This window comes from Cladophialophora psammophila (genome assembly GCF_000585535.1).
Source record: "Cladophialophora psammophila CBS 110553 chromosome Unknown aczJe-supercont1.6, whole genome shotgun sequence".
NCBI classification, from domain to species: Eukaryota; Fungi; Ascomycota; class Eurotiomycetes; order Chaetothyriales; family Herpotrichiellaceae; genus Cladophialophora; species Cladophialophora psammophila.
In genome coordinates, this window is record NW_006912927.1 from 26623 (window position 1) to 52448 (window position 25826).

The following is a 25826-nucleotide window of genomic DNA, read 5'->3' on the forward strand; positions in this document are numbered from 1 at the left end:
TCAATACTTGAAGTCTATAAAAAAAAACACAAAACTAGTATTCATTCAGTACCAGTTGACTGATGACATACCGGAATGACTGGCGGGATTTATCCAGTCCGGATGCCATGGTCTTCGGATTGAGTGCCAGATCCGAGCCCGGAGACTCCCAAGTTCTACCCACCAGGCCGGCGCATAATGTGCAGGAGTTGAAGAATACATTCTTATTCCCCTCGCTGCAAACACAATTTCGTCAAAGCTCCATCTGATATACAACTCTCAACGTCCCGCAATCAATCCGTCGAAATGGGATCCATCAACGGCGCCGGTAAGTTTGGCAAAGTGAAATCACACTCGAAATTGGCACATGTCGTCCTTATAACGAACCAGTTCCAGAAGATGGTCGATTATTACAAGGCTTTCTTAGGAGCAGAGGCTTCACATGAGAACGAAATAATGTCTTTCCTCACGTATGACGATGAACATCATCGGATAGCCATTGCGGCCATCCCAGGCACCGGTCCCAAGGATCCCCGCAGCTGCGGACTTGCGCATATCGCATTCAGTTTCGACACGCTTCGAGACCTGTTGCAAGCCTACACTGAGCGCAAACAGCACGGGATTGAACCCCTCTGGAGTGTCAATCACGGCCCAACGACGTCCATTTATTATCAAGATCCCGATGGCAACCATATTGAAACGCAGGTAGACAACTTCGAGACCAACGACGAGGCCACCGTTTTCATGCAGTCCGCGGCCTTTGCACAGAATCCCATTGGGACAGACTTTGACCCCGAAGATCATATCCGAAGACTGGCAGCAGGAGAAGATGAAGCAAAATTGAAGCGCGTCGAGGTTGGACCGCGACTTGTTGCTGAGAAGCTTATGGGTTACGGATGTGGGGGGATTTTTTTTTATTATTTGGTTACAGGAGCTTCGAATTGCGGGATGTATGCTTGAACCAGATGTCTAGTCTGTCCACTGGTGCCCGACATGGCATGTTCCTTCTGCTCATGTACGATGCTCTATACTTACACCAAGTGCCAAACCTGCGCTCAATACCCCAGTACTATGCTGTAGTAAGTCTTGTTTGAGCGTGTCAGGTCTGTGTAGTTGGTCAGCTTAATATACGATGGAACGGCTTTCGGACGACATACTTGCAGCTTCCATGTTGCTGAACTATTTCTTCAAACGCATGAGTGACTCCATCAACCAGTGCCGACGAGTGCTGGACGCCTTGAAAGCGGCAGCTCATTTGACGAAGCAGACTGATCAACTTGGGCGCTGGACCCCAATCCTCGTCAGGATGTCCGTGTGATCGTACAAATCCCCTTGCTAGGAGAACACAAGCCGGTTGTAAGATCCAAGCTGGCCTGTTTGAGAGTTAGCTGGAGGTAGAAAGGCGACTGAGAAGAGAACAATACAGTGTGAGCGGCAGGTCTTCCAGCTCTGAGATCTTTTCTAGTCTCGAGACTTCGTCGGCAACCTCGATCGAGGCCTCTTCGGTCTTTGAAATCGACACATTTCTCAACAACCATCCTAGGGAATCATCACTGGAAGTGTGGGCAAGATAGTGCTCGTAGAGGAAGACTCGAGTAGACCTGATACACATCATCGTTAGGTTGACGCCCACCTGGCGAAAGCACATGAAACTTACTGTGAGATAATGCTCAGGACGTGCACCGAGACTCTCAGACGTCTCGGGAGCTTCGAACCATCGAATTGTGAAGTCGCATGTTCGAATGCAGAATGCCAGTCTTGAAGCTCCCGATCTATGGCAATCAGGTCGTCAAGTCGTAAGCCAGAAGATTGGGCGCCCATCGTTCGCCAATCATCCCAGCGTGACACACTGTGCCTGAGAAGGACGATTTTGTTCATTATCAAGGATAATTTGCAAAGAGCAATGAAGATTTCTCCAGCGTACATCTTCGACTCTCGGAGCAGGCGAAACTCTGGACCAGGTACGCTACTTCCAAAGTCGGTGATCACAGGTAAATCGCATGGTTCGTGCTGTTTCAGTTTGTGAGGACGTCTTAGAGCTAGAGCTAGCATGCGATTTCTTGTCAAGCAGCACCACCACACCACACGGTCATGTGGGCGTCCAGTGTTGAAATTTTTGCCGCTAGCCGCATGTTGGATTGCTTGATCGGCCCAAAAATTATTGACGTCTTTGGACGTGTCGTAAGGACTCCAGTGGCTGAGTATGAGGGCGGTTTGGATCAGAACTATATTTCCTGGTTGGCGCTCACTTTCGGTTGTATACGACCGACTGACGTGGTTGAACAAGGCTTTCTGCCCTTCTATGACTGACTTGTATGGGCTTTTTGAGAGCTGGAGCTGGTTGACATGGGCGAATGAGGCAAAAAGCATCGCGTGCAGGAGAAGCTCCTGAAGCGGTGTCCGTTGCCTGCCTTTCGCAAGAGTATAGTTTCTGTGATAGAATTCGAATTCGTTCACCACTGGACAGAGAATATGGACCGTGCGGAAATATAGCTGAAGAAGCTCAGCTTGGAGCGAAGAGTCGAATTCAGTCCATCCTGTTTGCATCTAGACAATTATCGTACATACGAGCTCAGAGAATTACCGATAAGTACTCACGGATATCTGCTGCGATTTATCTTCGCTGGCTTGGAATCGCTCTTTCTGGTCCTCAAAAAATGCGGCCGATGCGTCGATATTCGGAAGAGCGACTTGCAATCGTCAGTTTCTGGGAAATCCTGATAGCTGCAAAGGGGTAACACAGTTTCTTACCTGATCTTAGCAGTGTATCCTCAAGCTCCCTTATTTTGACATTGTCTGTACGATACGCCAGTAATAGGGAACTGCTCGCGGTTTCTGCCCTGAAATGTTGATCCGGGTTTGAAGGTGAAGTTTCAACTGGGGGTTCGGTGAAGAAATTCTCGAAGCTATCACTATTGCGCCACGCACAACTCTCGGGACTTGGATTGTTGTCAATGACAAAATCCCAGGTGCTATCATGGTCCTGGCCGCTTGCAGATTCATTTCCATTCATTGTCATGATGTAGGTTGCTGTAATCTAATGACTGACGGGCATTTAGTCGATGTTTCTGGAAGCAGAAGCACGAGTTAATCCACGTGACCGAAGCAGTATACACGCTCGAGGTCTCGACCAAGCACATCAAGCCAGTGCTGACCTACCGTCTAGACGCTGAAAAGTTAGCCTCGTGCGACGAGGCGTACGTGTGCTGCTGTAGATTGAATGCGTTTACCCTATTCCATTCTCTTCCCCATATGTGGTTCGGAACCGGAATCCAAAGATTCCCCGGATCCTCGCCCGGTCTGCGGTTACTCGGAATGGACAACGCCTCCAACTAACACCGAGAATCAAATTAGCCAAAACAGGCCACGATGCAGGGAGAGGGCAATTGACTCTATTATGATTGCGACAGTGTTTATGTTTCGGTCATCGTGGCACTCACAAGGTACGAATAAAGCAAAGACGGGCTACAACACCGAGTCTACGGAATGGCCATCGATTGAGGATTTAGATATCGTCAAAAGCCTGATCGATAAGTTCTTCAATCTGCTGGACAACGATAGTTCAGCCGTTGGCGATATTCTAGCCGATGAAATATTTTCAAGCGATGCAAGATCGGGGTTTGGGGGTCATTTCTTCGTGGGATCAGAACGTAAGTGCTACTAATAGGCCTTCGCTAACAGGAAACCAAAATTGATGACGATAACAGAAATCAGGGAATCAAGAGACAGTGCTTGGGCCGCTGTGAAAGCTCGAAGACACTTGATTAACAAGGTCTATGTAAGCGATTCAAAAGCGGACGACCTTCTCTTCATCGGGCATGTTACTATGAACCTGCGCAATGGCAAAGAGGTGGCCGGAGAATTTACGGGCCGTGTCAAGATCGCCAACCCAGGGCAGAGCCCACGACTGTCGCTCTATCAACTTTGGGCCGTACAAAGTCCAAGAATTTTTCGTAACCATCCTGCTAACATATAATTCCAGGAGACAGCACCAATGAAGGCAGCCTTGGAACCGTAGTTAACACATTAGAATAGACTAGCCTGCGGACAGAGTATAAGCAAGTGAAGCGGAAAATAGAATGCTCCATCGTCTCCGACGGACCATATTTATCTGTAAATTCGAAAGATCCTCGGCGCATTCGGCGCGAGAGTACTTCCTTGATTATGCAAGTTTCACTACTAGCTAGGAGAAGCTGCAAATCCAGCCGAACTCCAAACTACCTGAGTCCGAGGATTGCCGCCAGCGTTCTAAAGAGTTGAATTCCAAATTGTGGCGTGCAGAAACAAGTTAGAGTCTTATTCTTCTTCGCTCAAAAGACGTTCTGGAAAAACGTACGAAGCTGTCGTACAGTCCTCATCCTCTCTAATTGCTTTTGTGATCAATGGCGATCTCGCCGCAGCGCCGCTTGCTTTGGCAACCACAAAACCTCAACTCTACTGAGACAGATCGATTTCGGCGATTCATCAACAAGAGGCACAATCTGTCCATTCGCGACTATGGCGAGCTTCATGCCTACTCCGTGAGCAAAGAGTCAGCTGGGGACTTCTGGGTTGATCTGTTCTTGTTTCTCGATATCAAGGCAGATGTGATTCCACGGTCATCATATCTGGTGAGATCAGCTAGAGCAAGCCAGTGAACCGTGGACTTGTATTCCTAATCGATGTGGATCTTTGCAGGGCCATTTACCAATGTACTCGCCTCCCCAATTCTTCCCTGGCATCAAATCAAACTTCGCGGCAAATCTGCTTCTGGGCAACAATCCCAAGGATATTGCAATCCATGCGTGCAATGAGGGCGGCATCAATTTGATCCATGTCACTTGGGGTGAGTTATATCGCAGAGTGGAGCAAACAGCGGACGCCATGGCGGCATTTGGCATCGGCGTCGGCGATAGGGTTGCTGCTGTGATCTCAAATCGACCAGAAACCATGATCTTATGTCTCGCAACACTTTCTCTCGGAGCTTTGTGGTCGACCTCGTCACCGGACATGGGAGATCAGGGCATCCTCGATCGATTATTGCAGATCCGCCCGAAACTTGTCTTCGCGGAAAGTGCGGTACTTTATAATGGGAAGATCAGAAAACTCATGGAAAAGCATTCGGCGTGTGCTTCACGTATGCAGACGACTCCGGAGTTCATCACATATGTTGTGATTGAACACCCCGATCAGCCTGTCAAGATATTGCAGGGCTCTGGCCTCATTGGATATCCCGAGTTTCTGCAGCGTCGCGTGGGTAGAAAGTTATCCTTTGAACAACTTCCTTTCCACCATCCTGGCTTCATCGTCTATTCGTCAGGAACGGTAAGTTCAACCGCATGAAACCTAGAGAAAATAGAAGCTGAATACTTCTAGACAGGACAACCCAAATGTATTGTGCACAGTGCTATGGTCTCAGATGCCCCTTCAAATTCGAAGGCTCCACCTACTAACTAAGTCCAGGGACTGCTACTTCAGGTGAGAAAAGACTCCACCTTTTGTTTCGATGTCCGTCCAGGCGACACGCTCCTACAGTATACCACGGTAAGAAAGCAAGAGGTTTTTGTGTCCGTTGACTGAGATCTTGCAGACCGGCTGGATTATGTGGGCCATGGTCTTATGCGGTCTGGCATATAAGGGCCGTGTCGTGGTGTACGATGGGTCACCATTATTGCCCGACAAATTGGTGCTGTTTCGCTTGGTTGAGAAGCTCAAGTAAGTTTAATGACCCAGTATTACGATTATCCAAGCTCACCTAAGCCTACAGAGTAAAGTTACTTGGTACTTCCGCGCGTTTCCTCTCTGACTTGAAAGCCGAGAACCTGAAGCCGAGTAAGTTAGGGCCTATCGATGTCTCGAGATCTGCTCAATATCTGACTCTTCCAACCATCTAGAGAATCATTGCGATCTTTCCAGCTTGCGTACTATCACTTCGACGGGAAGTACGCTGGCAGCTGATGTCTGCAATTGGTTCTATGACGAAGGGTTTCCTGCGCATATTCATCTTGCTTCTACTAGTGGCGGAACAGATTTGGCCTGTTCTCGTAAGTTTGGAGCTCTTTTGTTCTCAACTGCGTCTCACTGAAGCCTAAACTAATGTCATGTCAGTCGTGAGTGGAACTCCAACACTTCCAGTGTACTCAGGCGAGATCCAATGCGAGAGTCTCGGAATGGCGGTCGATATTGCAGATGTGACAAAAGCCGAACTCCATTCAATCAAATCATCTGGAAAGCCGGGAGAGCTCGTCTGTACGATGCCTTTCCCCAGCCAACCTGTCATGTTCTGGGGCAGTACCGGAGCAAAACGATATGAGAGCTCTTATTTCGAGCGCTTTGGGAGAAAGGTCTGGAATCAGGGTGATTTCGTCCAGATGAGTACGGATACTGGAGGATTCTTGATGCTTGGACGATCGTAAGTGCTCGACAAAACTTAGAGAAGTCAAGGCCAATAACTAACGGCTCTAGCGATGGTGTGTTGAATCCGTCTGGTGTTCGATTTGGATCGGCGGAAATTTACGAAGTCGTCGATAAGTTGCCTTATGCCGAAGATACCATCTGCGTGGGCCAGAGAAGAGCAAGAGATGCGGACGAGTCGGTCATCTTGTTCGTCAAGATGCAGCAGAACAAACCTTTGACCACCGCGATGAAAAAAGAGATACAATCCGCGATCCGAACGGCTCGATCTCCGCGCCACGTACCGAAATACATCTTCCAGGTCCCCGAGATCCCTTATACAATCAACGGCAAGAAGGTTGAAATTGCTGTAAAGCAGATCGTCTGTGGCACCTCGATTACTCCATCAAGTACCGTGGCCAATCCACAGTCTCTCAAGTTCTTTGAGCAATTTCTGGAGGTCGAACAAGCTGCAAGAGGGAGCGAGTCACCTTCTGCGAAGTTGTAGGGGACCCGAAGGGTGTTAGGGGGATCGCATAGAGTTGTCTCATAAGCGCGCTGTCTCAACTGGTAAAATTTCAATATCTCATATCTCTGGAGCGAAGATAGGCTATATACTTGAAATCTCTCGGGGTCCTGTGTGGCTGTTCTACCTCTGAAACTCACTGATTTTCTCGAAGTGAAAAGTGTTGGTTTGCGTCGCCAACCCTGTGGTCGCAGTGAATGCCTTGCTAGGTCCCTTAACTACATCGACGGGTGCAGATGATGGTTTAGAATCCTCCTTTGGTGCATGATTTCCTGTCACAGTTGCCAAAATATTTTTCGCTGCATCCAATGAACTGACAGATTGTCCTCTCCAGGCAACATGTTCATCTGGTCGGATCAACACCAAGTCTCTCTCCCACAGCTCTTTTGCTTTGCTTTCTCCTGACAAGTTCAGATGTTTCATTGGCACTTTCGAATTTTGTGCAGCTTGAATGATATACTCTTCACCGCAGGGCTGATCGTTAAACGTTACTAAGGTCCATGCTGAAGGGTGCAGCTCATCGAAAATGGCTTTACCATTTTCCAAAAAGAGATGAGGCGGCCTTGACCCTGGCCATGTCGTGGGCACATATGCAGACGGAGTCCAAGGCGGCTCGGAAGCACCATCAGACTCTGGAATGATGACCGATGATTGATATCTGTAACCCATCTCGATGCCCAGATCCGTGTTCTCTCCAATATGGTTTTGGTAGTGTTCATGTACTTTGGAACGTATCTCTTTCCCTGTTTCAGTGTCGGAGTTCGCCTCAGCTAAGTCATTTCCTGCAAGCAGCGAGCAAGCCGTGATATGGGCGGTCATGTGGACACCTGAATGCTCAGAGTTTCTCATTGCCACTGGACGCCGTTCCGTCTCGTATGAATCCAGGAGACCCTTTCCCGCATAGCCATTGATGACGGCAGAAAGTTTCCAAGCCAGGTCGTATGCATCGCCCACACCGGTGTTCATTCCATAGCCACCGGTAGGTATGAGTTGATGTGCAGCATCACCAGCGATGAACACTCGCTTGCTGGCCCCGGCCCACTGGCGAGCAACCGCAATGTTTGGTCTCCACACCGAGCGAACAAGAATCTCGTCGATTTTGATTTCATAGGGTTGGTGCGAACCGCCAAGGGTTCTGTAAATGGCTTCGTGTGAGTCCAGCTGAGTTTCGTCGGCGTCCAGTGGAAGGAACATATGCGTAGTCCAGGTGTCAACTTCGTCCTGAGCAATTACTGCTCCCGAGAAAAGCCCAGCTCCTTGCAAGAAGAATATGTGCCAGAACTGGCCTTGCTTGTGCAGTCGAGTGAGATCTCGAGATTTGAAATGCACCAAGAGCACACACGAAGAGACCGGACCACCGTCGATTGGAAGCTCGAGTGATTGTCTGACATTGCTTGAGGCTCCATCGCAGCCAGCAACGTAGTCCACCATGATGGAAGCGGGCTCTCTGCTCTCCACTTTTTGTGCTGAGACTTTCACTCTGTCCCCTAATTCCTGCACAGATTCGACTTTCCAGCCATAACGAAGGTCTATCAAAGGGTTTTTCTCACAGATTTCCTTCAACCACCTCTCAAAGATGACCTGTGAGACTCGCTGCCATGCCTCGAGTGGCTGAGTTCCGTCATTCTTTTCCCGGATTTGAGCTCGCATTTGATCAACCTGCAAACTCAGTCAGCCATTATCTCAATCTTGCTAGCTCTATGACTAGAAAGACTCGCGCTTGGATGTTCCCATTTTGTGATTATCCTATCCGCGGGAAGACCGGTGGAGAACAAGACAGGTTGTGGAATATGAGAAGCCACGCCCTGTTCTCTCAAGGCATCGGCAAGTCCAAGTCTGCGAAATATCTCCATTGACCTTGAATTCGTGAGATCCATCTTTGGCCATTTGGTCGTAGACTGGTTCCGCTCCAACAATACCGATTTGACTTGATAGTGGGCCAGGACTTGGGCCACGAGAAGGCCAACGGGCCCTCCCCCGGCAATCAAGACAGTGCCAGTGGGCAAATCTTCTTCCTGCATTTTGGATGCTCTCACGTTCGAATGAATTTGCCGCTTTGTACACTGACTTGGTTGCTATATGCTTCTGCGGTGCTCAACCTGTAAGGGCCAAGTGGTTATTGGAGGTGGTTCACACCTTCGAGTCAGAACGGCTGCTCGGAGCCTGAACTCTTTGCCTCCGAATGTGTGATTGTGCGAAATACCGGAGCGATTTGCACCCTATAACGCAGCCTGGTAGGATCAGAACACCTATAATAAATTTAATTTGTTGACTGACCTGAGCCTCGGTCTGGCTTGGACAGAGAATTCCTTTGTACCAGTCCAAACACCTGATCACGCCACGCAACAAAAGTCACTTTAAAGCATAGTCCAGAGAAAGAAGCAAAGTTCTATCATGTCGGCCTGGTTGCAAGAGGTGCTAATTCCGATCCTTCTACGTCCTCCGACAGCGGGCTGACATGAGTACTGTAGTCACAGCTTGTCAATATTGACGATGTCCACGCTGCATTGTGCTCTCCAGTGAGCAAAGTAAGCTATCAATCCTTCGCCCATGGGACATTGCTGGACTATTTCTAAATCTGCGATAGCATCATGATCCTACCTTGAAGCATGTGGAACAGGAATTACTAGACCATTTGCGGGACTTCCTGGACTTTGTCAATGTTGTCTGCGTGAACGATCCCGACGCTGGAAAGAAGTATTACGACCTTACTGACAGCACCGACTTTGATCTGATGGGTCAACTGCATCGCCCTGGCTTTGAAAAGCACTACGACCATATCACTCCTTACCTGGCCGATGCAAATGTTGCATTCAAAGACGTGGAGATTTTTGCAGTAACGCCAGACTTTGGCTACATCACCTACATCCAGCATTTCAAGGGCACCTCGTCGGACAAGACCCCTTTTGACTTTACTTTTAGAGCGACCAGCGTTCTGCGGAAGATTGATGGCCACTGGAAGTACATCCATGAACACTTTTCGTTCCCGGTCAACATGGCAAACAAACAGGCAGACACAACTAGTGGCCAGAGCTTGTCTGACAATGTGGAATTCAACAAGAGCAAATGAACATTAGCAGACGGGACCAACTTATCAATCCAATACGGCTGGAAGCATCTATCCATAGAAAATGGGCATCATACATTGATCGACGTCAAATAAATTTGTTCAAGCGAATCAGGTTATAGTAATGCCTTTTAGGTTCTCTAAGTGCTGGGTCTCATAGCGAAAACACCAGCATTCCACCCAGATTAAGTCATTTTCGGTGCAAGACACCACCACTTACGGGTTATGGTACGTCAATGACTTTTCACTATGATTGATCCCTTAGAGCTCCCAGAAAAGGTCCTCATTGCGCCGTCTCCATTCGTTCGGCAGACACGGCCGGAATAGCAACGTGCGGAATCCGGGCAAACGTCAAGCCTGCCGCTTCGGAAAGCTCTTATTCTCCGCAGTCTCGCCTGCACCTCTAAGCTGTGCAATCAATTCAAGCATACTGAGCACGCGGTCAACAGCGGGTGCAATGTCGAGCCGTATTTATTCGCGAGTTCTGCAATTGGGCGATAGCATTGAGGTCATTTTTGATCGAGCTTCACACAAGCACAAGCACAGCCTTTCACACATCTAGAGTCTCAAGGTGCATTCACAAGATGACAGCCCCAGCGACTCAGCCACTCGAGAGTGACCTTTGGTTCGATCGGCCAGGAGATGGCGAGGAATGGGCAGGACACACCATTCACACACATTATTTTGGATTCAATATACCTGAGGAGAAACTCGGATGTTTCATCTACATTCGTGCTATGCCAGTATTCAACATCACCTCTGGCGGCGTCTGCATATTCCGGGGTGTCGATAATGTAAAGAACATCGACATTGACCACTGCAACTTTTTCTACACCATGCCATTTCCCAAGGTGGAAGAAGGAAACGTCATCAAGACTGCCAATGGCCTGAAGGTCACATTTCTTGAGCCTGGTCGGAAAGCTCGAATTGAATACGAAAGTAAAGACGGCAAAACCAAGTTCGACGTCACACAGGTCGCAATTACACCTCTGCTTCCCCGAGGTCATGTCATGCCTGGAGAAGAAGTAAATACCAACCCAAAGCAGAAGCCTGGTGGCTCGGAGCAGTATATGAAATGTACAGGCAGTCTGACGCTCAATGGAAAGGATCTTAAGGTTGACTGCTTCTCCGTGCGCGATCGATCCTGGAGACAGGTCCGGACGGAGGAAGAAGTCGAATATCCCCCTGTGGCCTGGTCACCGATCTGTTTCGGGGAGGATCTTGTCTTCAACCAGTGTGGCTATGACAGCACGCAGGTGTGGAAAGATCAGTTTAGAGTTGACCCGGAGAAACCTATACATTTCTTCTCCTGGCTCTACAAGAATGGCGAGATCCGCCAGATTCCGAAAGTCAAGCGCACGATCCTACGATGGGATCCCAAGACTTATTCCGCCTCCGAGCAGATCATAGAAGCTGAAGATGATCACGGACAGAAATACGAGTTTCACGGGGAGGCAATTGCCGCAGCACACCTGCCTTCCTGGCCCAATGGTGTCTTCATTGACCTGGTCTACAAATGGACGGACAAAGCTAGTGGTCGAGTGACGTATTGCACGTATCAAGAAGCATGGTACGCGAAAAATCAGCATTTTATGAGAGGCAAGATCTCGCCCGATGGAAACTTCGTGGGTTAGATAGATTAGAACTTGTGAAATACAGTCAATGAACATTCCTTGCAAAGCACGTCATGCAGATTTAAAACGGTGACCGAACAAGATCTAACAAAGACCTGAACCTGGCTCGCATGGTTCGGGAGTAGAATCCCCCCCAAATCCAGAATCCCCCGGCAGCGTCCCCTCGAGTATGTTCCGATTGGTCGAGTCCGTTCATCCTTGGTCATCGACTGATATTGTAAAACTGTAGAGACGCACTTCATTTGTTCTGTAGCCAACAATTCTAAGCTTGGTGCTGTTGTATTGAAGTGCGTAACAACACTGCTGAGCGTTGAAACAATGTCTGGCTTTGCATCACTCCAACCAGCCTTGACGGCGAGGGTCAGTGACCTCCTGCAATCGCAAATCCTGTCCTAGCACTTGCTAATGAAGTATACCAGCTTACGTTCAAGCCTCCTGTGGTCATTGGTAAAATCTTACCAGGTTCTGAAAGCCATGTTTTGACATTAACATCTACAAGGTAACGTTAACAGGGGTGGTCAACAATTTATCGCGGTAAGCACACCTCACGCGTCAACAAAGATGCAAGCAACTAACTCAGAGGGTGCTGCAGTTGATCAACGAGGGTGGTTCTCTCAAGAGCGAACCTGGGTTCTCTCCCGCCGTCGATGCCGAATTCGTGTTTGGTACGGATCATTTTTGGGTCAGCCCTGATCAATCGTACGCCACGATTGATGTGAAAGCGGCAATGAAGTAAGCGCTGTCTTGCAGATCTTCTGAAGGTAGCATGTTGGCTGACAAGAATGGCTTAGAAATGCCGACGGCGCGGTGTGTGGTGTCTGTGTCTTGTCTTATCTTGCTGGCAGGTTTTGCTAATCTCTGCTCCTCATTGCGAAAGACCATTTCATATATGTATAACGGCATCATCGAGATCAACGAGGAATTCGGGAAGATCTTGATGGGCAGCCCGGATGCAAAGACTGTTGATTTTGGGCTAGTCTGTGAGTGTTTTGTGGATTTCATCTCTCTAGAGAGATACTGACACAATAAATTCCAGTTACACATGTGACTTTTGAGGCAAGATATCTCTGCTCGATCTGAATCTCGTTGCTGAACCTCATACTAGACTGGTGCATCGCCCTTGAAAGGCTTGGAGAACGCCCGCTTCGTTGGTACAAGTAGATTTATTATGGAAGAAGGAAAACCTCAGGTTATCGAGATGAAGATCAGCAAGATTGTGAAAGGCCAGTAGGAGACAAATGCGTTTGATGCAAAATGCTTTCAATTGTGCATTGGATTTGACTTGGATCTCCTCGATACATATACCTGGGTAGCACGAAGACAAAGACATGACCATGATATTTCGAGTCTCGTTTGAGAATTATGGTCAAGAGACAACCCCGTGCTTCATATCTTCTGTTATACGTATCTCTGCGGACGCTTATTTAACAAAGTATGTAGCTCTGAGCGTCTGCGGTTTCAGTCGCAACAACAATAACAGCTACATCTCTAACGCTTCAGTGCACCTCGTTCCTTCTCTGTCACCGACAGGATAGGTGCCAGTGCTTGCTGAATAGCATCCGCTGGTGCCTCGGTTCCCCGAGCCATCTTGCCGTCGACCATCCCCGGTGGATCGATGTTCCATTCTGGGATCGTCCTCGTTCCCAGCTTTGAGACCTCAAAAATGGTCCCACCAGGGTATTTACCTGACTCGATGACTTCCTGCATGGCCTCTGCTACAGTCTCTGCAGTAATACTGATTTCGTCCTTTATTTGGAATCTCTCTCCTGAGCCAGGCGTTCCAGTAGTCCAGATTGGCGTTTTAACGATTCTGTAGACTATTAGACGACGCGGTTCTCTGACGAGTGTCACGAGCCAACATACCCTGGACAGACTGCCACAACTTTTGTGCCTTGCAAGCTCTCGGCATCTCCAAGACTGCGGACAAACCCGACCACAGCATGCTTGGAAGCGCCGTAGATAGGGCCAGCGTACTGTTTACTATAGCCTGCAATTGATGCAACTACTAACACGACTCCTTTCTTGTCTCTCCCCAAAAGAGCGCGGATAGCAAGACGAGTGAGTTTGATCTGCGCCAGGTCAGATCGGACAAGCATGACGGACTGAAAATCTTACTGGGTGGTTGACATTGATGTCAATATGCTTATATCTATCGGCATCCAACCCTTCAGGATCATCCCAGAAGTTGGAGTAAGGCTAGAGCATCACGATTTGTGTTAGCTGAAGATATTGGTTTCGTAGAAGATCGACTCCGGAGAGTGCTAGATTTGGATCTGAGCATCTGAAGCAAGAGACGACTCACTGGTTCAAACACTCCAGCTGAGGCAGCGTAGATGTCTGGCACATCTCGGAACCTGGCCAGGCTGACGTCGATCAGATTTTGGAGATCTTTCCATTTCGTGACATCGCATCTCTCAAAGATAACTTTGCTTGAAGCTTCAGTCAGAGCTTTTGCTTCACCGGTAAGCCGAAGATCGGCGATGATGACTGCCTTGGCATCTCGTTTCGCTGCCAGTTGCACGTATGCGAGGCCAATGCCTGTTCAAAACCTGAAAGTCAGAGAGTTGTTTGAAGACTGCAATGCAGAAAACCCACCTGACCCTCCTCCTGTAACAACTACAATCTTGTTCTTGGTTGGAAAATCGCCGAACATGGTTGAATTCGTCGCTAGCTTGCCGATGATCTATCACAAACAGTGCCACCGATCGAGAATGATCAATTTGTTACAATAGGATGAGTCTCTCGACGATATGCAGCTATTATGACCCCGGAGTGCCATCTAGGGCCTCCGGAGAATGCCCAACGGTCAAGTCGGGGGAGTTGTTGGCTGTGCTTTGACTTGCGGGGCTAACGAATGTTTTCGACCAAGGCGTGGCAATGCCCGTTTTGGCCTCCCAGATCAACATAGGCTTCTTTCTCAAAGGATATGCTTTCCATCTGTCCGGCAATGTCCGTCCAAGCAGAATATACCGCCGGCAAAATCTCAACCTATGTCTCTGGAATGCTAGTGTCCGAGCTTTACAAGGATGCTGTACGGGTTGTCCGACCCCACCATACCCTGGTGTGGATACAAGATGATGCGGGTGAAAATTAGGCAAGATCCGATTGGTTTGATGATACTCGGGATGCTGGAGCATCTGGACTGTGATTGAGCAGTTTCATATGTTCATCACGGTCATATGTCCAGCTTTGCACAGATTGTCTACATCAAAGAAGATATCGTCAGATTCAAGAAGCTCCTGCAGTGGTCACTCGACTACAGGTACCAAGCATGTTGGCAATCGATCAGTTACGCCCTCTTTGGGGTGCACTCGGCCTGCTGGGATTGCTTCTGCTATATAGGCTCTCTCAGGTAGCAATGCGCCCAAAGGGATATCCTCCTGGTGAGGATTACTGTCTCAGCAGCACCCTATGCTAAAAATGAGCTGACAAAGCGCTTTCTGTAGGACCACGAACGATACCAGTGCTGGGGAATCTACTTCAAATGCCGCTCAAGAATTTCCACCTCGAATTTCAAAAATGGGCATTCGAATGTAAGCGCAACATCAGAAACCGAGGTCTGGCTCGAAGCTGATAACCCGAAAGATGGTCCTATCATGTCTTTGAAACTTGGCTGCCAGGACATGATCTTGATCAACGATCCTGCCGTCGTCAAGGAGCTAATCGAGAAGAGAAGCAACATCTACTCTGCTCGCCCAGACCTGTATATTCGAGAATTTGGTAATAATCTGAACATTGCTCTGCGCGAGTAAGTCTATCACTTGAACCAATTGCAAACTGATTATCGGATCCTGACGATTCAACCGTCAGCAACGATGAAGTCTGGCGTCGTCAGCGAAAAATGTACCACGTACGTCTGAATGTGCAGACAGCGAACACGTATCTTCCATACCAGGTGGGTCACTCTTTTCCCACTTTGCTGGATGGCAAGATCCTAGAGATTGACGACTGGTATGTTTGCAGCTTTTTGACAGCATTCAGCTGCTAAACGATCTTTTGGACGATCCTGGAAATTGGGTTGGCCATTTTCAGCGATACTCTGCCAGCATTGCGTCGACACTGCTTTACGGTTGGCGAACTCCAAACACTGGCACTGGCTATGTGAAGGACTTGATCGAGGTGCGTGTGACGATTGATGTCGACTGATCGAATGCTGAGGAGGTTCAGTGGATGGACATCACGTCAGTGGCAGTGAATCTGCAGCCAGTTGATTTCTACCCCATCCTTCGCCCATGGTACCGGATCATGCCATATTGGATGAGTGGCTACAAGCGAGTTCTGAGAGATATACAAAAGCTTGAGGACCGACTTTTCTTCGGCCTTCTGAGAAACGCGAAGGACAAGATCGATCAAGGAAAGAAATATCCAAGTAATGCTGCCGCCATCTTTTTGCTATTTCAGATTGCTGACTCTGGCAGGTTTTATTCGAGACATGTTGACCGACAAGGACGACGACCGACTTGAGGAACGACAAATTGCACACAACGCAGGGCACGGATTTGGAGCAGCAACGTGAGTAAGGCGCTAGAAGACTGGCGATCCAATTTCTCACTGTCCCAAGGGATACTCAATGGAACACAATGCTTGGCTTCGTCAAGGCATGTACTATGACAATCTGAGGTTCGGGAGGTCTAACAGCAATTTCAGGCCATGCTGTTGTTTCCAGAAGTCCAAGCCGAGGCACAGCGAGAACTCGATCGAGTGGTCGGGTGCTCGCGCATGCCCACATGGGATGACCGGCCGAACCTGGCGTACATTCGCGGCATCGTGGAGGAAACTCTAAGATGTGAGTGAAAGGTCTGGCATGAAATTCCACGATCACGACTGATGGAAAAACAGGGGCTCCCAGCACCCTGAGTGGCGCCGTCCCTCACTCAGTTCTGCGTGACGATGTCTATAAAGGGATGCTGATTCCCAAAGGAGCAACTGTATTGATGAATGTACGCAGCACGATGCGTCGGTGGCTGATTGTCTCAACAAGCTGACTTTTCCAGGTCTGGAGTCTCAATCACAACACCTTCAAAAACTCACGAGACTTCGATCCCACACGACACGACCCCGAATCGACTTTGATCGAAAGCAATGCGATCAGTGCCGATTCCACCAAACGTCCTCATTTCACGTTTGGCGGCGGCAGACGGGTGTGTCCCGGCTTTCATGTGGCCGAAAGAGGACTTTTCCTGGCTTTATCGCGGACCCTATGGGGGTTCAACATGACCCGTGTCCGTGATGCGAATGGACAACTCAAGCCGATCAATCGGGACGCGGTCACTCCTGGTTTCATTGTTCGGCCAGAGTCTTTTGAGTGAGTCTCAGGCTACGCTGCTCTGCCAAACCCACAGAGAGCGTTGCTGATACTCTACAGATGCAACTTCACACCCCGAGACCAGCAACGAGTCGAGGTGATTCGGAGGTGCTGGGAGGAAGCCAAGTCAACTTTAGATGCGGACGGAAATTTCAACGAAGAGTTTTTCGTCTCCGCGTTCTCCAAAAAAGAGCGTGAAGATTGAAGTGCGGCGAGGCGGCAGCCGGAAAATCTTCGCCAGCACAACCGACAGAATGCTTCTATTGAACATCTTGGCGGTAGGGTGGGTTGGAAGACAGGGAGGCCAGGCACTCGTAGGTCGAAAGAGGCCAATGAGCTTAGGTTAGCGAAAGCAAGACCACGGGAGCCGATGATCCAAGGCAAATGGGCGCATTGTAATAGGTCCCCAGTTTTACGGGATTACGGGGCTCAAAAAGCCGGGGCCCCAGACGCACCCAAGTGGTCAGATCCCACGTCCTGGAAACTTGTATCTAGTGCTACAAGTCTTTCCCGACCTATGCACATTCAGATATTTGGTCTAATAAGTTTCCCGCCGCCTCCGGAAGTACCATTCAGTCAGCTCTGGATCCTCGGGTACATTGCTGAGGCATGGGACCTCGTTCTAGCCCATTGGGAGTATAACTTGAGCTCATCCTCTCGACCTCCGGAATTTGTCTCGGCCAACCTCGCAACTCTGCTTGTCTCCAACCCTAGCTGCAACACCCAACAACATGGCCATCAAGTTCAAGATTGACAAGCCTCGGCCCAAGCCTCTGCCCACTGCAGACGAAGCATATGTGAGACACGAGATTACAGGATTCAACTTCCTAGCAAGTCCATTCAATCCTGGGGTTTTTGAACTGTGGCTAACGCAGAGCAGGTTGTATGGGTTGCAGGAGTTGCCAGTTTCGTTTTCGGTTACTACGGGAATGCGCTCTCCAGTTCCTTTGCGCAACCAACCTTTATCGCAAAGTTCTTGGGTGGCAAAAATGCGGCTGGGCTCACAGATGCCATGCTGGGAACGTAAGTTTCTGCCATGATTTGCGTGTGCGTGTCGGCATTATGATGAGAGTCCTAACAACGTGCAGAACCCAGGGTGGTGGTGCCATTGGCGCAGTTATTTCTGCTCCGCTTTCCAACCGTTATGGACGTCGTATGACCACTATTGCTGCTGCTGTTGCCACTGTTATCAGCAGCGCCTTGGCTGCTGGTAGTGTCAATGTTGCCATGTTCCTTGTTGCTCGTGTCCTTGGTGCGATCTCCACAGGCATTCTCATGACCAACACGCCGGTCTACATGAGTGAAGTTGCACCACCACATGCTCGAGGCTTTCTGGCTAGTGCGCATCCTATCAGCGTTATTATTGGCCTTATCGTCTCGTCCCTTGCCGGGCTTGGGCTCAGCTTCCTGGACAAGCCCTACCAATGGCGGCTTCAGTATGTGTTTCTCACATTCTGGGCGTTCGTCCTTTGTGGCGCAGTGCTGTTCATTCCTGAATCACCTCGCTGGCTGATCAAACAAGGAAGACGTGATGAGGCCTGGGGAATCCTTCAAAAGCTACACAGATCCAAGCACGACCCTGACGCCAAACTGGCTCATGCCGAGTTCGTCCAGATAAAGGCACAAATCGAACTTGAGGAACCTCTGCCAAAAGGCTACGCATACATCTTCCGCACTCCACATCTCCGCAAGCGCGCTTACTGTTCGATCATCATCTTCGTTCAGACAGTGGCAACCGGCAACGTCGTTATTGCATACTTTTTGGCCGTTATCTTCTCCACGCTGGGAATGGGTACTACGTTGCAACTAGGCCTCTCGACAGTCTACCTCACGGTCGCAATGCTGGGAGGCTGGGTCAACAGTTTCATCATGGACAAGGTTGGCCGAGTTCGGCTTCTGAGTAAGTGTGAAAATATTCGAATTTGTCATGTCAATCTGACCTGTATGCAGCTGCTGGAGGCTACGCCACCTGTTGCCTTTTATCTATCGAAGCCGCTCTTCAGAGGTACTATGTCAACTCAGGAAACACAGCTGGGTTGAGGGCTTGTCTTGTTTTCATCTTTATTTTCATCGCGGTCTACGGCTGCCTGATTGATTGTATTGGCTACGTCTACTCCAGTGAGATCTGGCCTACCCATTTGCGCAGCCACGGAACAACGATCGCGTTGACGTCTTATTTCCTCAATGCACTGGCACTGTCAACCCCCGCCTCATCTGCGTTTGACAGCATTGGCTATAAATTCTATCTGATCTTTGTCGCAATCAACTTTGTGTCTACGACTTTCATTATGCTATACTTCCCAGAAGTAAGTCATGCCAGTCTCTCAGACTTGGAGTTTCAGCACTGACCTTACTCACTCAGACCGCCGGTTTGACGCTGGAGGAGATCTCTGCGAAATTCGGAGACAAAGTAGCCGTGGACTTGAATACTGCGTACTTGCAGGATGTAAGTACTACTAACGTTGAATTCAACGACAAGACCTCAGTTCCGTCAGAGCACCGCGAAGATATGAGTGAGCTGCACATAGCGAGCCAACGTCGGATGAAGTGGCGAGATCACAGCTAGTTCGCTTTTGTTCCCGTTGGCTCTAGAGTATAGGTAAATTGTGGATAGCTACTCTTCAAGCACCATAGTCGTTCAGACTGAAGACAGGTTGTCGAGACACATCCATGCGATGCTGTATAGAGCAAGCTTGGTACATTCTGAAGGGGACAAATTAAAGTGTGGAGATTCTATCCTTCAATCTGAACGAGTCTCTGCAAGGCCACTATACTTGTACCTTTCTAACATCTTTTTGAATTCCCTTCATGTGTGCCTGATTTAAACGTGTAATTGTGGCTTTCACCAACAGGCAGGGCGGCTCGACGAAAGGATTTACAGGACAAATTTGAAAACTTGACACAGAAAAACCTGCATTCTACTCAATCTATGACGCCTGTATCCGTCCATCCATCATCAATGACAGAGTTGTGCCAGGTGATCGGCCGGCGAGTGCCATGTTGAATGTTGTGTGAAGTTTCAAACATCATGAAGCCTTTATGCTCGCCAGATGTGAATGTGCAAATGCGGTCGAGGCAGCAAACACCCTCCTTGAAGCACACAAATGCTTTGGCCGGCACAGCCTTGCACTCGATATCCACGACCTCGCCTGTTGTCAAAGTATACTTGAGATGCCCACCTCTGTTGGTTGCCCCATCCACTTCGACATAGGCCACCATGTCAACCTTTTCGCCATACGTGACTTCGCCGTTGCGAATCACCCAACCGAATCGGCCGATGTGATGCTCAGCCGCCATGCTGTGGAAAGCGATGGCGATAAAACTGAACTGTCGACCACAGGTGCCCACCAGCCAACGATGCGATAGCATTGGGGGCAGACTTCGCGGGCCCCAACCGTGGTCGCGGATCGAAAGCCCATCAATTTTGTATCCTTGGCCTTTGACTTTCAGCCAGCCTGTCACTCGACCGGGTATGTCAAAGTGTGCTGCTCCAAGGTCTGACCCGATGCCTTCCTTTTTGGGAAACGAGTCTATGTTGGGTCCAACATCCACGTGTACAAGCTGACCCGACAGCTCTGGCTCTTCAAAGTTCCATATGTGCTTTCCCTCCTGGAACTCGAAGCTCAACGTATCATCTCCTCCACCTAGGCCTCCATTGTCCGGGCAATCTTCTTTGCGGAGGGGGTTGTTGACGACTTTGTGAAAAGTGCCGTTTGGCGCCGTGATGTTGTTCCAGAGTTCGACGGCAGCGCCTTCTGGATTGTTTGGCTCATGTCCAATACGTTGGAACCCACCCACTGACACGTTATTATCCCACCAAGCCAAGACAACGCTTTCTTGCCAGTTGTCCTGCGGTCCAGGCTTCTGTCTCACATTGGTTTCGTCCCCGTAGACATGCGCATCGTGGCCGCCGAAACTTGTCATTGTCACTTACTCTGAGGCGAAAGATATCGATTACTCGGATCTGTGGTTGCCCTGATGCCTACCAATTGTGAATACGAGCAGCAGCATTACCCCATAAATTATGTCTGTACGTTTGCTGGTGGGGTGGGTACCAGGTGTCTGGGGTATTCTCCGGTATGCGGAAACCGGGATTCTATTCACCGGAGCAATCGGAGTCGGTATCAAGTGTTTTTCAAATACCCCAACATTTGACTCTAGGAAGCTCGGCACTCGGAACGCCGGGTTCGTGCAGACATGGACCCCTTCTGCTCCACTGGATGGCCCGTTGGCACGTGAGATCCCGGTCACTCGTTCTCTTGTAAGGTTGACTATGTCTTTGGCTATGGGAGCGGCTGTTTGTTGAGCAAATTTATCACGATACAAGGAAGAGGTGCCTCGGTCGTAGTTACAGGAGCCAGCAGCCATGGACGTGTTGTATGCGATGCTTGAACGAGATGGACAGAATGGAATCAACAGAAAAAGTGCCGTAAGTTCTCTTCTGAACCTGGATAAACATTCATGCCAATACTTACCATCTATGTTCAGATGGTGAAGCCAGTTGCAACTGGAAGCAAGCTACAGCCGGTTCGACGAGTCGAGGATATAGACGAGCAATGGCTGGAAAGGCTGTTCGGACACAAAGTCGTTATATCTGCGGTGGAGGGTGTGGGCAAGGGTGATATGAGCAAGACCGTCAGGGTCAAATATCAATCGGAAAACAGCACGACGCCTTCAAGCTTGATCGTCAAATTCGCCACTGAAAACGCAAAGAGTCGCGCGAGCGCCAACCAACTCGGCGTTTATGCCAGAGAGGTCACATTCTATCAGCATTACGCGCGGCTGCTGGGCGATGCCGTCCCTTTCTGTCACGCAGCGCTGCTCAGTGACGACGGAAATTTTACTCTGGCTCTCGAGGACATAAAGAGCTCTCGGGTTGGCGACGAGATGCACGGCTGTTCCCCGGAGCAAACGAAATTAGGCCTGCGCGCTCTAGCCCGTATCCAAGGTCCGGCGTTGGGTAACTGGATATTCTGCGCTGGCTCCGAATGGCTGAACAAACCAGTAGCCTTCGACGATAAGCTCTATCTCCAGACGATTGACAAGTTCGTTAAGCAGTATTCTCACCTTCTCAATCCAGAGCATCTGGATGTTTGTCTGTGGCTGGCCAAGCATGTCTCACGGTGGTACCACGATCTTCGGCCACCACTCGGCGTTGTGCATGGCGACTATCGTCTAGACAATATGATCTTCTCGGGCAACAGATGTGCGGCTGTCGACTGGCAGACGATATCTTGGGGCTCGGCGATGCGCGACGCTTCTTATTATATGGCTCTTACGCTGGAAGAGGAAACGCGCCGTCAGCACGAAAGAAAATTGTTTGATGATTACTTTGACCACCTTTGCCTGCACAGTCATGCAGCCGTGATTGACCGGGAAACCTGCTGGGACGACTTCGTCCGTCAGTCCCCGTTCGGAATCGTCATGAGCGTGACTTGTGGAGTGATACTGGAAGCATCACCTCGCGGCAAAGAGCTGGTCACAATCGCAGCTAGCCGCTATGCACAGCATGTGATTGACTTGAATGCCATGGCACTCATCGAAGCGGACGGGAGGAAAGGCTTCCTACCACAAGCTGCAGACGAATCTACACACGAGCCCGCTTCTTCCGAGTTCTGGTGTGAGAGGTGGAGTTTCCAGGCTACAAGTGGAAGTGCAGCCAATGCTGTGTCGATAAACCTGAGGCGAACTCCAAGCCGCTTGAAGTGGCTCTTGGGCACTGCAATTTCCCTTGCTGGACAGGATGTCTGCTCAATTCAGACTGAGGTCGAAACCTCCATCACGGGCGACTTGACTCGTTTGGAGACAAAATCGGGAAACACAAACATCACGGCTGAGATCAACATTGAACAACCTCTGGAGCTCGTTCAACTTAGACTTAAACGGACCGGTGACTCGCCTCTCGATCTAGATCTGTCATGGTCTACCAAATGGGGCGTTCCGGTCAACGCACGCGTCACACCGGGGTATGAGATTCCATGCCAAGCCACTGGGACAGTTAGGTACGGTAGCCAGCGCATATCATTTCAGGGCCCAGGGCGCCGAACTCACTTCTGGGGTCCATGGAGTGACACCGCGATGGAATGCCTTGGATTCTGGTGCCACCTCGAAGATGGATCATACCTTGGAGGCCTCGGCCTTTTTGGCAAGTCCTCCACATCATCTGCCGCAGCCACTGGTTCTATTCAGAGGGACGGCACCACCCCCACCCAGGACATTGTTGGAATCGAAAGAAAATCAGGATCCACAGCCAATGGTTTCGAGAAGGATATTGTGCTCGAAATTAGTCCGAGCCAATTAGAGCTTGTGATTTCCAAGCAGGAGGAGATAGGGTCGACAGACCCCTCACTTCCGCAAGCTGGAGGACATTCTAAACGCTATGTGTGCAGGTTCCGAACAAACAACGGGGTCGAAGGGGTGGGAATGATTGAATATGCTGGTAGATGAATCAAGCATGATGTTGCATTTACATGGCATTCAACTATTCAACGTGTCTTGTAGAAATCCTTGTCGACCTTCTTGCCCTCAAACGCAAGCATCTGGTCAATAGTCCAGTCTTCGTGAACATGGCCGGGTGGTACGTTGGTCGACTCAAATGGCGTGCCTTTCTGTAGATGAGAAATGACAGCGTCGAATTTATCTTCTGCATACTTTTCGGCGTCGCAGCCATTTAGCCATTCTGGTTGGGGAAGCGATAACAACTCGGGATTCTTGGCCACTGCTTCCCAGTCGGTTTGATGCCACACATGGCGCGTCTCCCAGCCCATGCGCTGAGTGAGGCTCGTTCGCTCGTATCTGAATGTTTGTCAGAACAAAACACACAGTTACCAACAGCAATTGATTTGAATTGCGTGACTCACCTTAAACGCTCAAAGGCTCGGAACGCTAGTGGAATGTCTCTGTTGGCCCAGGTTCTTGCTAGCAAGACGGCAATGGTAGTACCGTCCTCAATTGCTTGAGAACCGCCGGTGCCGGAGGTCGGAAGATGAGGATGAGCTGCATCGCCGACGAGAGCGATTCGGCCGCCGTCAGAGATCCATTTTCGGACGGGATCTCTCCAGAGAAGTTTGTAGTCGATCAAGCAGTCCTCTGGAATACAGTTAACGGCCGCAAGGAGTTGGGGATCCCAGCCTTCAACACAGCGGCGCATGTCATCGATGTTTCCGGGGAGATTCCAATCTTCCTTTACGTCTGCGAGGTCCTATGTGTCGAGATTGTCAGTTAAGCTGGTGCTTGGCTCTTTTGCGATGATGAATATGACTTGCCTTGTGTGTGACGAAGCATGTTGCTCTCTGTAGACTCGGGTTCGTCGTACAGATGGCGTGGATGTCCTCGGAGATCCAAATTTTGAAGATTGGGTTCTCTGACTCGGCAAGCGGCTTTGTCAGAGGATTCTCGAGCAGGCGAGACATGGGGAACCAAGATCTGTAGACTGCGAAGCCGCTCTTTTTAGGCCGGTCTGGAATGCCTGTGACAAAGCCTCGCGCCTTGCTGTGCACTCCGTCCGCCGCCACGATGCAGTCTGCCTCGTGCTTGACTCCGTTGGCCACAATCCCGGCCGCGTCGGCTGTTTCGTAGATTTCAGAAACTCTGGCTCCGAAGACAACGTCGACTCCTAGCGACTTTGCGTATTCGTAGAATACGGCCTGGGCTCCACCTCTGGCGGTATAGACGTTGGGGTTTCCGTGGAATTCGGACGGCAGTTTCTGGGCCAGAATGAGCTTTCCCTCCTTGGTGATCAGGTTCATGTGGGAAGGCAGCGAAGAAGCCTTCATGATCTCTGGCAGGACGTTGCCCCATCGTTTGAGCAGCACTGTTGCGTTGGAGCCCATCATGATCACATCGCCTGATTTGCCTGATTAGCGCTATGCGTTCAGAAGGCCGCAGCGGTTGGCCAGACCTTGCTTCGTCATGTCGGGATAGGATTCGTAGACTGTGACCGATGCTCCCCTCTTGCTCAAGGCAATGGCCGAGGCGAGACCACCGAATCCAGCACCGATTACGATGACCCTGAGACCATCAAGGGCCCAGTCATGCTCTGACATGCTGCCCATCTTTCCGCTTGTGGAATCACTTGACTAGAGATGCCCCTGGACTCTGAAGGTCGATGTCACCAAGGGCTTGATAGTTAGTCAGGCTGAAAGACAACGGATGAAAAACTCTATGCATGAGGCCCAAAGCCTTGCTCGGAATGCTGTGAAGGCCGTCAGGTGGTGTGGAGGCGGACTCCGGAACTGCAAGTCACCCCGGGCTTCCGGGAAGCTCGGTGCCATAGCATTTTCTTCCCGGTGAGGCTGTGTTCACATGGCTATGCTGTGGCTAGATGCCAGCTTCCGTGTGTATACGCTGGAGGGTTCAAAAAGAGCTCCGGTCGACTTTGATCTATCTCGAACTTGCTCTTTGTATTATCTTTACTGAAGCCAGCAGGACGCTTGTGATGTATCTGTTTACAGGATTACAAGATAGCCACTGTGGCAAACCACCTGAGACGCTAGCTGTCACACTAACTGCGGCACTTACCTCAACACCGTTGTTCTAACCAATCTGCGACAGCATGGCAACGGAATAGGAGGTTTCAGGAATGGCCTTCAGATCACAGGCCAAAGTGTATATAAATAGACAGAGTCTCTCTGAATAGCCACGGAGACAGAACATAATTAAGCAGATAGATCCACTCTCACTCTTTGTATAACAGTATCACTCACGTTTAGAATGTCGCTGATGATTAGTTCTGGGGCTGTTGGACGGTGCAACCTCAAAGTTCTCACTTCTCATGCGAGGGATAGACGGTGATGTCTCTTCAACCACGAGAATAGTTCTACAGATGCAGCCACATCGTGCACTGATGCAGAAGCATCCTCCCTATGCTCTATAGAGATGCGTAAACATCCGCTGCTAAGATACTGAACTAGTGCGAAAAATGGGGAAGCTTCCTCTGCTTAT

At 49.7% G+C, this 25826-nt stretch overlaps 15 protein-coding genes across 15 annotated transcripts; 9 read left to right on the forward strand and 6 right to left on the reverse strand.

The window, feature by feature from the left end:
• Positions 1–285: 285 nt before the first annotated feature.
• Positions 286–939, forward strand: A1O5_04331 (uncharacterized protein; the record flags this gene model as incomplete). The annotated part of the gene is made up of 1 exon (XM_007744938.1): positions 286–939. The coding sequence occupies one exon, from the start codon at positions 286–288 to the stop codon at positions 937–939; it is 654 nt and encodes a 217-aa protein (XP_007743128.1).
• Positions 940–1632: 693 nt separating this feature from the next.
• A1O5_04332 (uncharacterized protein) lies at positions 1633–2992 on the reverse strand (the record flags this gene model as incomplete). The annotated part of the gene is made up of 3 exons (XM_007744939.1): positions 1633–2526; positions 2578–2669; positions 2731–2992. The coding sequence occupies 3 exons, from the start codon at positions 2990–2992 to the stop codon at positions 1633–1635; spliced, it is 1248 nt and encodes a 415-aa protein (XP_007743129.1).
• A 384-nt stretch (positions 2993–3376) lies between these two features.
• Positions 3377–3955, forward strand: A1O5_04333 (uncharacterized protein; the record flags this gene model as incomplete). The annotated part of the gene is made up of 2 exons (XM_007744940.1): positions 3377–3629; positions 3687–3955. The coding sequence occupies 2 exons, from the start codon at positions 3377–3379 to the stop codon at positions 3953–3955; spliced, it is 522 nt and encodes a 173-aa protein (XP_007743130.1).
• Positions 3956–4361: 406 nt separating this feature from the next.
• Positions 4362–6859, forward strand: A1O5_04334 (acetoacetate-CoA ligase; the record flags this gene model as incomplete). The annotated part of the gene is made up of 9 exons (XM_007744941.1): positions 4362–4589; positions 4657–5283; positions 5335–5370; positions 5422–5502; positions 5549–5673; positions 5726–5790; positions 5853–6002; positions 6067–6370; positions 6424–6859. The coding sequence occupies 9 exons, from the start codon at positions 4362–4364 to the stop codon at positions 6857–6859; spliced, it is 2052 nt and encodes a 683-aa protein (XP_007743131.1).
• Positions 6860–7000: 141 nt separating this feature from the next.
• On the reverse strand, positions 7001–8527 carry A1O5_04335 (uncharacterized protein; the record flags this gene model as incomplete). Its single annotated transcript, XM_007744942.1, has 1 exon — positions 7001–8527. One exon carries the CDS (start codon positions 8525–8527, stop codon positions 7001–7003), a length of 1527 nt encoding a protein of 508 aa, XP_007743132.1.
• Positions 8528–8544: 17 nt separating this feature from the next.
• Positions 8545–8898, reverse strand: A1O5_04336 (uncharacterized protein; the record flags this gene model as incomplete). Its single annotated transcript, XM_007744943.1, has 1 exon — positions 8545–8898. One exon carries the CDS (start codon positions 8896–8898, stop codon positions 8545–8547), a length of 354 nt encoding a protein of 117 aa, XP_007743133.1.
• Positions 8899–9271: 373 nt separating this feature from the next.
• A1O5_04337 (uncharacterized protein) lies at positions 9272–9947 on the forward strand (the record flags this gene model as incomplete). Its single annotated transcript, XM_007744944.1, has 3 exons — positions 9272–9292; positions 9349–9405; positions 9465–9947. 3 exons carry the CDS (start codon positions 9272–9274, stop codon positions 9945–9947), a joined length of 561 nt encoding a protein of 186 aa, XP_007743134.1.
• A 581-nt stretch (positions 9948–10528) lies between these two features.
• Positions 10529–11578, forward strand: A1O5_04338 (uncharacterized protein; the record flags this gene model as incomplete). Its single annotated transcript, XM_007744945.1, has 1 exon — positions 10529–11578. The coding sequence occupies one exon, from the start codon at positions 10529–10531 to the stop codon at positions 11576–11578; it is 1050 nt and encodes a 349-aa protein (XP_007743135.1).
• A 318-nt stretch (positions 11579–11896) lies between these two features.
• A1O5_04339 (uncharacterized protein) lies at positions 11897–12809 on the forward strand (the record flags this gene model as incomplete). Its single annotated transcript, XM_007744946.1, has 8 exons — positions 11897–11938; positions 11998–12025; positions 12078–12112; positions 12171–12310; positions 12370–12385; positions 12456–12558; positions 12615–12622; positions 12684–12809. The coding sequence occupies 8 exons, from the start codon at positions 11897–11899 to the stop codon at positions 12807–12809; spliced, it is 498 nt and encodes a 165-aa protein (XP_007743136.1).
• Positions 12810–13066: 257 nt separating this feature from the next.
• Positions 13067–14231, reverse strand: A1O5_04340 (uncharacterized protein; the record flags this gene model as incomplete). Its single annotated transcript, XM_007744947.1, has 5 exons — positions 13067–13388; positions 13442–13647; positions 13694–13774; positions 13881–14116; positions 14174–14231. 5 exons carry the CDS (start codon positions 14229–14231, stop codon positions 13067–13069), a joined length of 903 nt encoding a protein of 300 aa, XP_007743137.1.
• A 705-nt stretch (positions 14232–14936) lies between these two features.
• A1O5_04341 (uncharacterized protein) lies at positions 14937–17088 on the forward strand (the record flags this gene model as incomplete). Its single annotated transcript, XM_007744948.1, has 12 exons — positions 14937–14961; positions 15025–15111; positions 15164–15326; positions 15389–15473; positions 15542–15703; positions 15740–15947; positions 15997–16090; positions 16140–16170; positions 16217–16364; positions 16418–16518; positions 16573–16883; positions 16944–17088. 12 exons carry the CDS (start codon positions 14937–14939, stop codon positions 17086–17088), a joined length of 1560 nt encoding a protein of 519 aa, XP_007743138.1.
• Positions 17089–17614: 526 nt separating this feature from the next.
• A1O5_04342 (uncharacterized protein) lies at positions 17615–19449 on the forward strand (the record flags this gene model as incomplete). Its single annotated transcript, XM_007744949.1, has 5 exons — positions 17615–17680; positions 17764–17906; positions 17972–18783; positions 18834–19189; positions 19246–19449. The coding sequence occupies 5 exons, from the start codon at positions 17615–17617 to the stop codon at positions 19447–19449; spliced, it is 1581 nt and encodes a 526-aa protein (XP_007743139.1).
• A 356-nt stretch (positions 19450–19805) lies between these two features.
• Positions 19806–20807, reverse strand: A1O5_04343 (uncharacterized protein; the record flags this gene model as incomplete). Its single annotated transcript, XM_007744950.1, has 1 exon — positions 19806–20807. The coding sequence occupies one exon, from the start codon at positions 20805–20807 to the stop codon at positions 19806–19808; it is 1002 nt and encodes a 333-aa protein (XP_007743140.1).
• Positions 20808–21371: 564 nt separating this feature from the next.
• Positions 21372–23330, forward strand: A1O5_04344 (uncharacterized protein; the record flags this gene model as incomplete). Its single annotated transcript, XM_007744951.1, has 1 exon — positions 21372–23330. The coding sequence occupies one exon, from the start codon at positions 21372–21374 to the stop codon at positions 23328–23330; it is 1959 nt and encodes a 652-aa protein (XP_007743141.1).
• A 38-nt stretch (positions 23331–23368) lies between these two features.
• On the reverse strand, positions 23369–24937 carry A1O5_04345 (uncharacterized protein; the record flags this gene model as incomplete). The annotated part of the gene is made up of 4 exons (XM_007744952.1): positions 23369–23678; positions 23744–24074; positions 24145–24729; positions 24784–24937. The coding sequence occupies 4 exons, from the start codon at positions 24935–24937 to the stop codon at positions 23369–23371; spliced, it is 1380 nt and encodes a 459-aa protein (XP_007743142.1).
• Positions 24938–25826: the final 889 nt, after the last annotated feature.